This window comes from Eimeria necatrix, genomic scaffold (genome assembly GCF_000499385.1).
Source record: "Eimeria necatrix Houghton genomic scaffold, Enh_scaff922, whole genome shotgun sequence".
Classification (NCBI taxonomy): domain Eukaryota; phylum Apicomplexa; class Conoidasida; order Eucoccidiorida; family Eimeriidae; genus Eimeria; species Eimeria necatrix.
The window spans coordinates 1,087-10,553 of record NW_013654721.1 but is presented as its reverse complement, the minus strand read 5'-3'; the positions used below and the strand labels follow the sequence as shown (position 1 = coordinate 10,553).

Below are 9,467 nucleotides of genomic sequence, written 5' to 3'. Positions count from 1 at the left end.
GCTGCAGCAGCAGGTACTGCAGCAGCAGCAGCAGCAGCAGATGGCCGGCAAGGTTGTTGGGCGTCTCGGGCTTGCAGAGGGCCGAGCCTGCCACGTGCCCATGTTGCTAGCAGCAGCAGCAGCTGCAGCTGCTGCTGCAGCTGCAGCAGCAGCAGCAGCAGCAGTGTATTAGGCAGAGCAGCGCAGGCAGCAGAGGCACTGCAGCGCCGCCACTTTTCCTCGGGAATGAGGAACACCAAAGCTGGTACGTTGCAGCTCGAAACCCTAAACCCTAAACCCTAAACCCTAAACCCTAAACCCTCGTATCTAATCTCCCGAGACCCCCTGAGCTGCAGCTGAGTCGAGGAGGCACTCCCAACTGCAGCAGCAGCAGCAGCAGCAGCAGCCGCTGCTGCTGCTGCTGCTGCTGCTGGGCAGCCAGGGGCACTCGAGCAGGTCAGCAGGCAGAGCGAGGCAGGCGGGCTAACAGCAGAGCAAACACAGCAGCAGCAGCAGCAGCAGCAGCGCAGCAGCAGCAGCAGCAGCAGCAGGGCGAGTCTGTGCGCTCCCGCGGCCGGACTTGGAGCTGTTTGCAGCGAATTGAGCAGCATTTAAGCTGGCAGCTGTCCCGTTTGCTGCTGCTGCTGCTGCTGCTGCTGCAGCAAAAGAAAAAGAAAGAAATAAAAAGGAATTTGCTTTTGCAATTCAGGAATAAAAAACCCCTTTTGGAGACGCAAGGGCTTCTGGGAATGGCGCCGCAGAGACATCACCAGAAGAAACCGCTGCATGCGTTTTCGAAAACATATTTTCCCTCGAGTTTCCGATTCTTACTTGCCTCCAGACCATCCTTTAAACCCTGCTGCTGCTGCAGCAGCAGCAGCAGCAGCAGCAGCAGCAGCAGCAGCAGCAGCGGCGGAGGCGGACACGGCGGGCGCCGGCGACGCCGCCTTCCTCGCGGCCGCGCCGCAGCCGCCCCCCGCGCCCACCCACCGCAGCAGCAGCAGCAGCAGCAGCAGCAGCAGCAGCAGCAGCAGGAGCAGCAGCAGCAGCAGCAGCAGCGTGAGGGGGCGGCGGCGGGGGGGTTTGCTGCAGCGGGGAGGCGGGAGTTTGGAAAGTGGAGAAGACTTGAGTTATATTTCTTTTCCGAAAAAAGGAGAAGGGAAAGTTTGGGTGGCGAGCAGCAGCAGCATTGCTGCGGGGCGGAAGCAGCTGCTGCTGCTGCTGCGGCTGCTGCGGGGGCTGCTGCTGCAGGACGCGCTGGACTGGCTGCAGGCCCTCGCGCTGCAGCGCAGCAGCAGCAGCTTAATAAACCTTCTCAACAAATTCAAACTGCTGCTGCAGCAGCAAGGCGCAGACACCAGCAGAGTCTTCATTGACTGCTGCCGCACGGGCCGCAAGGGACACGTCAAGACCCTCCAAGTCTGCTGCTGCTGCTGCTGCAGTGCTGCTGCTGCTGCTGTGCTGCTGCAGTGCTGCTGTTGCTGCTGCAGTGCTGCTGCTGCTGCTGCTGCAGTGCTGCTGCTGTTGCTGTTGCAGTGGTGCTGCTGCTGTGCTGCTGCTGCAGTGCTGCTGTTGCTGTTGCAATGCTGCTGCTGCTGCTGCTGCAGTGCTGCTGCTGCTGCTGCTGCTGCTGCTGCAGGTGGGTCACAACTACCGGGTGTCTGTACTCAAGTCCTGGCGGTCTTGCGTGAGTGTGCGTTTGCGGGAAGTTCCATTAAATGAATTATTTCACAAAACTTTTATTTTGAAAGAAATCCCCAAAAGTTTGGCAGCAGCAATGCGCCTCGTGCTGCAGCAGCAGCAGCTGCCGCAGGAAGCAGCAAGGGACTGGCTGCCTTACTTGGACGCAGCCACCAGGGCGCAGCACAAACGGGTTTGTTGCAGTCTTTTTATTTTATTTATTTTATTTTATTTTATTTTATTTTATTTTATTTTATTTTATTTTATTTATTTAATTTATTTATTTCTTTTGTTTCTTTTGTTTCTTTTGTTTCTTTTTGTTCTCCTTTTGTTGTTTTCTTTTTCACTTTTTTTCTTTCTTTTTTATTCCTTTTCTTTCTCTTTATTCCCCTTTTGTTCTTTTCTTTTTATTTCTTTTCTTTTAATTCTCCTTTTATTCTTTTTCTTTTTATTTCTTTTCTTTCTTTTAATTCTCTTTTAATTCTTTTTCTTTTTATTTCCTTTCTTTTAATTCTCCTTTTATTATTTTCTTTTTATTTCTTTTCTTTCTTTTAATTCTCTTTTAATTCTTTTCCCTTTTATTTCTTTTCTTTCTTTTTATTCTCCTTTTATTCTTTTCTTTTTATTTCTTTTCTTTTTAGTTATCCTTTTATTCTTTTTCTTTTTATTTCTTTTCTTTCTTTTAATTCTCTTTTTATTCTTTTTTATTTCTCTTTTTTTTATTTCTCTTTTTCCCACTTTCGATTTTGTCGGAGCAGCTTTTCCAGTTTTTGGATTTCCTTCGATGCAGAGTTGAACTCCGGACAAAACAAATAAAAAAGAATAAAAGTTGGATTTAATTGAAGTTCATTTATTTATTTATTTATTTATTTATTTATTTATTTATTTATTTATTTATTTATTTATTTTGTTTTGCAGAGATTAAAAGTTTTGAATCGGCAGCATTTGTTCAACTACTACTTGGCGCGGCGCGCGTTCGTGTGTACGTACACCTCAAGAACGCGGCGCATGCACGAAGAAGCCGCGGCTTCCCGCGGGGTGTCTTTGGCGGCAGTGCAGCAGAAAATGGGGGAAAAGGGCCAAATAAAAGGCATAGATTTGCCGGAATTTTAAAAAATAATTCAAAATAATTCAAATTAATTCAAAAGAATTCAAAAAAGTCCAAAAAAATCCAATTTTGACCCATTTTCGACCAAGTTCAGCTTTTTCCGATCCGCTCGGGAGGCCAGGCAAAAGACCATTCTTTTTCTTTTCTCCTTTTTGTTCAGTTTTTCTTTTCTGTTTTAATTTATTTAAAGAAAAGAATTAAATTTATTTAAAAGAAAAGAATTTATTTATTCAAAAGAAAAGAATTAATGCATTTAATTCAAATAATCAATCCTCAATCCAAGTTGCCAGTTAGGCTGCTGGAGCGAACTGAGACTCTCCTGGAGAGCCGAGCAGCCTGGGGCAGCGAGGCCAGAAGGCGTTTAGGGTTTAGGGTTTAGGGTTTAGGGTTTAGGGTTTAGGGTTTAGGGTTTAGGGTTTGCGCAGTGGTGTTTGTGGCCGTTTTAGTTCAACTGCTGCTTCTTTTGGCTCCTTTTCTCCCAGTCGCCAAATTAAAAGTAGTTTTTGATTTCCAAATTAAAAATTAAAAAAAATAATTCAAAAAATAATTAAAAGAATAAATAAAAAGATAATTAAAAAGATAATTAAAAAGATAATTAAAGAAATAATTAAAGAGATATTAAAAAGATAATTAAAAGGCAGTGAAGAAGTGCAGCCAAAATTGGGGCCGAGGGGCGCGCTGTTCTGAAGATGTTGAATTCAGTTATTCTTCATTAGTTAAACCATTTATTTATTTATTTATTTATTTATTTATTTTATTATTTATTTATTTATTTATTTATTTATTTATTTATTTATTTATTTATTTATTTATTTATTATTTATTTATTTATTTATTTATTCATTTATTTATTTATTTGTTTTTGAACTTAACTCGCTGCTTTCTTTGCAGCTATTGTCTTCTCAGTTGCGGCCATTCGACTTCAAATTTGAATTTAAATAAAACTCTTTTTCTTTTTAAAGTTCATTTTTAATTTAAATAATTAATTCAAATAATTAATTTAAATAATTAATTCAAATAATTAATTTAAATAATTAATTTAAATAATTAATTTAAATAATTAATTTAAATAATTAATTTAAATAATTAAAATTCGGAATTGGCTTTCGCCCGCGTTGTTGCTGCTGCAGCGAAGGCGGCTGCGAATTTGCTTCAAACTGCCACTTTAATGCACTTTTTCAAAGCTAAATATACCTTTTTAGAGCTAATTAGACCATTTTTAAAGTTAAAAAGACCTTTTTAAAGTTAAAAAGACCTTTTTAGAGTTAAAAGTACCTTTTTAAAGTTAAAAAGACCTTTTTTGAAGTTAAAATTGTCTTTTGTGGTTCAATTTTGTGCTTTTTAGTGCTTTCTGGCGCAGCAAATGGGCAGATCGGCCCCCATCGGCTGCAAGCCCCGTGGGGTCTGCGGCCTCCAGCGGAAGCTGCCGCGGCGAAAAGTTGAATTTCGACGAACTTTTGGAAATAAAAGTCAAATTAAAACAATCAAAGCATTTAATTTGCGAAATTGCTTTCAATTAAAGCATTTAATTCGCGAAATTGCTTTATTTTCCCTCCATTACCCCCGCCTGCGCCGCGCCGCGAGCCGCCGCGGCGATCCGCACTCCGGCGTTGCTGGCGGCTCTTTGCGAGTTCTTTTTCGCTTTTTCGCAAATATATATTCAAATTTAATCTTCAACTTCAATTAAATTCTTCAAGGGAGTCAAATAATGCCAGCAAGGAGCCTCAGGCCTGCGAGTTTGCCTTCCCGGCATGGCCCAGCGCAGCAGCAGCTGAAACTTGAATTCCGGGCCACGGGCGGCTGTTCGGCGCGGCAGAAGAAGAATTAAACCATTAAATACCTTTTTTTTGCATTTTAATGTTTTTAATTCTCTTTTTTAATCATTTAATCGAATTAAAATGGCCAGAAGAGGCGGCGCCGCTGCGGAGAACCTTCCAGTTTCCTACGCCCCAGCCGACTTCACGCCCAGCCGCATTTTGCCCGCCAGCAAAGCCGTCGCGCTTTCCCTTATCAAAGTAAGCAGCACAAGCCAGGTGCGCACAGCAGCAGCAGCAGCAGCAGCAGCAGCAGCAGCAGCAGCAGCAGCAGCAGCAGCAGCAGCAACAGGAGGGGAAGCAGCAACAGCAGCGACGGGGATTTGGAAGTAGCAACAGCAGCAACAGTAGGGGCAGTGGCAGCAGCAGCAGCAAGAGCAGCAGTAACAACAGCGACAGCAATGGAAGCAGCAGCACCAATAGCCGGGACAGGGGCAGCAGCAGCAGCAGCAGCGGCGCCAGCAGCAACAGGGGCCTTGGCAGCAGCAGCAGCAGCAGCAGCAGCAAAAAGAAGCACCAAGAGGAAGTCAACAGCAGCAAGTGCAGGAGGGGCGTCATCAAGAGCAGCAGCAACAGCAGCAGCAAAAGAGCCGTTTGATGTGAAAGGGAAGCAGCATTGGCAGCAGCTGCTGCTGCAGCAACTGCAGCAACAGCAGCAACAGCAGCAGCAGCAGCAGCAGCAACGAATGAACAGCAACAGCACGCAGCAGCAGCAGCAGCCGCACCTGAATGCGCTGCAGCAGTTCCAACTGATGAGCACTACTGCCTGCATGGCTGGAGTTGACTTTAAATGTTTTATTTTTCTTTTTAATTTAATTTTAATTTAATTTTAATTTAATTTTAATTTAATTTTAATTTAATTTTAATTTTAATTTAATTGTTTTGTTTTCTTTTCGGTTAAGGTCCCGAAGTTCGTTGCGGAGGCGTGGCGCTCTTCGCCTGCGGACGCCACGGCGGGCGTGTTGACCGAGAAGAATGGAAAGGTAACTTGAACAAGTCCGTTTTCTCGCTTTTCTTCGCAGATTTTCGAATTTTAAAACTCAAATGCGTTTTAATTTAATTATTTCCTTCAAATTGATGCATTAATTTCCCATTTAGTCCATTAATGGCCTCCGATCTGCGGCGGAGCCTCCGGCGACCTTGTTTGCACCGAGCGTGCGCGTTTCGGAAACGCGTTTCGTGTTGGCTTCTTTGTACTGCAATGAATGAAATTAATTATTTAAATTAAATTAATTATTGAAATATAAAATATTTAAATTAATTAAAAGCATTTTAAAACAGAAAGAACAGAAAAAGAAGACAAAATGAGTGCCGGGGGGGGGCTGGAAGCCGCCGCTCATGTTTATCTGAATATGCAAAAAAGCCTTTTCTAGATCTCCCCAAAGCATTTAATTTGCTGCTGTTGCTGCAGCAGTTAATTTGCTGCTGCTGAGCTTTGCTGCAGCAGCAGTAAGTTTGCTGCTGCTGAGCTTTGCTGCAGCAGCAGTAAGTTTGCTGCTGCTGAGCTTTGCTGCAGCAGCAGTAGATTTTCCGCTGCTGCGTTTCGCCGCTGCAGCAGCGGGTTCGCTGCTGCTGAGCGTTGCTGCTGCAGCGGCGAACTTGCTGCTGGCGAGCTTTGCTGCTGCAGCAGTTGCTTCGCTGCTGCTGCTGCTGCAGTTGCTTTGCTGCTGCTGCTGCTGCTGCTGCTGCAGTTGCTTCGCTGCTGCTGCTGCTGCTGCTGCTGCTGCAGCAAACCCTGATCGTGAGGGACCCCGAGACTGGGGGCCCCTGCTACTTAGACGCAATTTGCCTAAGTGCAGATCGTTCTGTAGTTTTGCAAAGAAATGGAAAACATGTTTTGGACATAATTGCGGAAATCAACAACAGGACAAACTTCCAGCCAAAGCTCGACAAAAGGTACCAGCAGGTGGGCCTAGGGTTTAGGGTTTAGGGTTTAGGGTTTCGGGTTTAGGGTTTAGGGTTTAGGGTTTAGGGTTTAGGGTTTAGGGTTTGTGAGTCGGTTTGATTCTTTGTTTGAGACCGAGCTGGTCGCGCGAGACGAAAGCAGCAGCAAATAAATGAAACAAGAAATTAAAAATAAATAAATAAATAAATAAATAGACAAATAAATAAATAAATAAATAAATAAAAGTAAAAAATAAAACATAAAACCAAATAAATTGTTCTAATTGAAGTCTTTGCTCTTCTGCTGCGTACTGCAGGTGCTCCACGAGCGCCACATTGCTGAAGACCAAAGCAAAAGTAAACGGAGAAAAAATTAGGGTTTAGGGTTTAGGGTTTAGGGTTTAGGGTTTAGGGCTCAGGGTTAAGGGTTTAGCGTTTTGGGCCTAGGGTTGAGGTTTTCATGTTTTGAGCCAAGAGAAGTCCGCCTTCATCTAGTTTACAGCGGCGTTGAGGGTTTAGGGTTTAGCGGCTAGGGTTTAGGGTCTAGGGTTTAGGGTTTAGGGTTTAGGGTTTGGATTTAATTTTGTTTTTATTTTAGGCAGAGGCACGGTCACGGAGATGCGCCGAGACCCAGGGCTTGACAGCCTGCACACAGTGAGTTCTTGCCGAGCCAGAAAGTCTGAAAAGAGGAAATAAGTGAATTAAAAAGTGGAAATAAAAGAATAAATGAAAAATAAATATAATAAATAATAAATAAATAATAAATAGCAATTAAAATGGATTTAAATGCCGGAAAATAGGCGAGAAAGCGTTCAATTTGGTGCTGAATTCGCCCGCTCGAAGTTGAATTTTTTGAATATTTTTGAATTTCGAACAAATTTCCTTTCAATTAAATCCTTTTTTGTTTTTAATTTAAAAATCTATTCTTTAATTAAATTCTTTTTTGTTTTTAATTTAAAAATCTGTTCTTTTGTTTGCTTTAGAACTCCATTTTGAACTCCACTTGTGGCAACGAACTTGAACTTGAATTCTGTTTTGAATTTCAAGTCCGTTTGCGTTTATTGGGGCTTTATTTGCAATTCTTTTTGAATTTATTCTTTTATTTTAATTAAATTGTTTTATTTTTATTTATTTTTTCTTTTTTTTTCAGTTATTTCAGTTTTATACTCCCAAGAGCTCTTTGGCTACAGACGACACTAAACGGGGGGGGCTGGAGTCTGTTTCGAGGGCGAAGGCGAAACGTGGGTTTTAATAAACATTTTATTTTATTTCTTTATTTCCTCCAAACCCTAAACCCTAAACCCTAAACCCTACACCCCCCTTGGGGCCTGAGCCCCAGCAGCGGCCGCCCGCCGCAAACCCTAGCCTGCATCCCGCGCGAAACCCTAAACCCTCGGGAAGCCACCGCCGCCGCTGCTGCTGCCGCCGCCGCCGCTGCTGCTGCTGCTGCTGCTGCTGCTGCTGCTGCTGCTGCTGCTGCTGTTCAGAGAAGCGCGGGGTGATATTGGACTCCGATGCTTTGAAAGTAAAGTTGTTTCGACTTTTCGAAGCAGCAGGAGCTGCTGGACTTCAGCTGAAGCAAATTGCTGCTCACACGCAGCAGCCGCTGTCTTACGTCAAGACACTTGTTGAGGAAATAGCAGAACAAAGAAAGTGAGGGTTTAGGGTTTAGGGTTTAGGGTTTAGGGTTTGGGGTTTGGGGTTTGGGGTTTGGGGTTGGGGGTTTGGGGTTTAGGGTTTAGGGTTGCCGTGTCAAGGCGCTTGCCGAGGAGATCGGAGGACGAAGAAAGTGAAAGCCGAGGGTTTAGGGTTTAGGGTTTAGGGTTTAGGGTTTGCTGCGTGGTTAGCGGAACAGAGGAAGTGAGAACCGAGGGTTTAGGTTTTGAGGTCTAGGGTTTAGGCCTAGCCAGGCAGATAGGAAAACAAATTAAAAGCCGAGGGTTTAGGGCTTGGGGTTTAGGGTTTAGGGTTTAGGGTTTAGGGTTTAGGGTTTAGGGTTTGGTTTGCAGGCGCCTGAGCGACAGGAAGGCAGTTTATTTTTTGAAGCAGCAGTACAGCGTGTACAGCAGTGAGCAAATTGAATTAAATTGAAAGCAAAGTTTATTTAATTTGTTTAAAATGAAATTAATTAAACTTTAATTAAACTTTAAATGTTTAATTTGTTTAAAATGAAATTAATTAAACTTTAATTAAACTTTAAATGCCAAAAAGAATAAAAAATATAAATAAATTATGTTTTCCTGCAAAGAAATGATGTTTATTTTCTTTTTAATTTCTCTAAAAGTGCAAAATAAATGCAAAATAAATGCAAAATAAATGTAAAATAAATGTAAAATAAATGCAAAATAAATGTAAAATAAATGTAAAATAAATGTAAAATAAATGCAAAATAAATGAAAAATAAATGCAAAATAAATGCAAAATAAATGCAAAATAAATGCAAAACTAAATTAAAATGTCCTTTTGAGCTCGAGGAGATGCAAAAAGATCTTTTCTGTTCCTGGGGTTTCCAGTTTGCATGCAATTCGCATTTGTCCGATCTTACCCTAAACCCTAAACCCTAAACCCTAAACCCTAGGTTCCTCGACTCTTTCATTTTGGCGCTTTTCTCCATCATCCCCATGGCCGTAAACCCTAAACCCTAAACCCTAAACCCTAAACCCTAAACCCTAGGTTCCTCCACTCTTTCATGTCTTTGCTTCTGCTTTTTAATTATTTAAAAATGCAATTAAATTTATTTTATTTAATTGGCTTTCTGGGAATGTAAATATAAATGCATGCAAAGCAGAAACAGAAACATAAACGGAAGTTGAACTGCATGCATGCGCGTTTTCTCGTGTCAGTGAAAGATGGAAAGAAAGACTTTCATTGAATGTTTTGAAAATAAAAATAAATAAAAGAAAAGAAAATTAAAAATAAAATAAATAAAAGAAAAGAAAGTTGAAAATAAAAATAAATAAAAGAAATGAAGTTTATGTGTCAGTGAAAGGGAAAAACGCCGT

At 42.3% G+C, this 9,467-nt stretch overlaps 2 protein-coding genes across 2 annotated transcripts; both read left to right on the top strand.

The window, feature by feature from the left end:
* Positions 1-765: 765 nt before the first annotated feature.
* Positions 766-2,772, top strand: ENH_00083050 (hypothetical protein, conserved; the record flags this gene model as incomplete). Its single annotated transcript, XM_013583425.1, has 3 exons — positions 766-1,398; positions 1,619-1,852; positions 2,578-2,772. 3 exons carry the CDS (start codon positions 766-768, stop codon positions 2,770-2,772), a joined length of 1,062 nt encoding a protein of 353 aa, XP_013438879.1.
* A 1,893-nt stretch (positions 2,773-4,665) lies between these two features.
* ENH_00083040 (hypothetical protein, conserved) lies at positions 4,666-8,556 on the top strand (the record flags this gene model as incomplete). Its single annotated transcript, XM_013583424.1, is given in 7 exon segments — positions 4,666-4,782; positions 5,484-5,564; positions 7,064-7,119; positions 7,616-7,706; positions 7,953-7,964; positions 7,970-8,118; positions 8,472-8,556. Coding segments are annotated over 7 exon segments (591 nt in total).
* Positions 8,557-9,467: the final 911 nt, after the last annotated feature.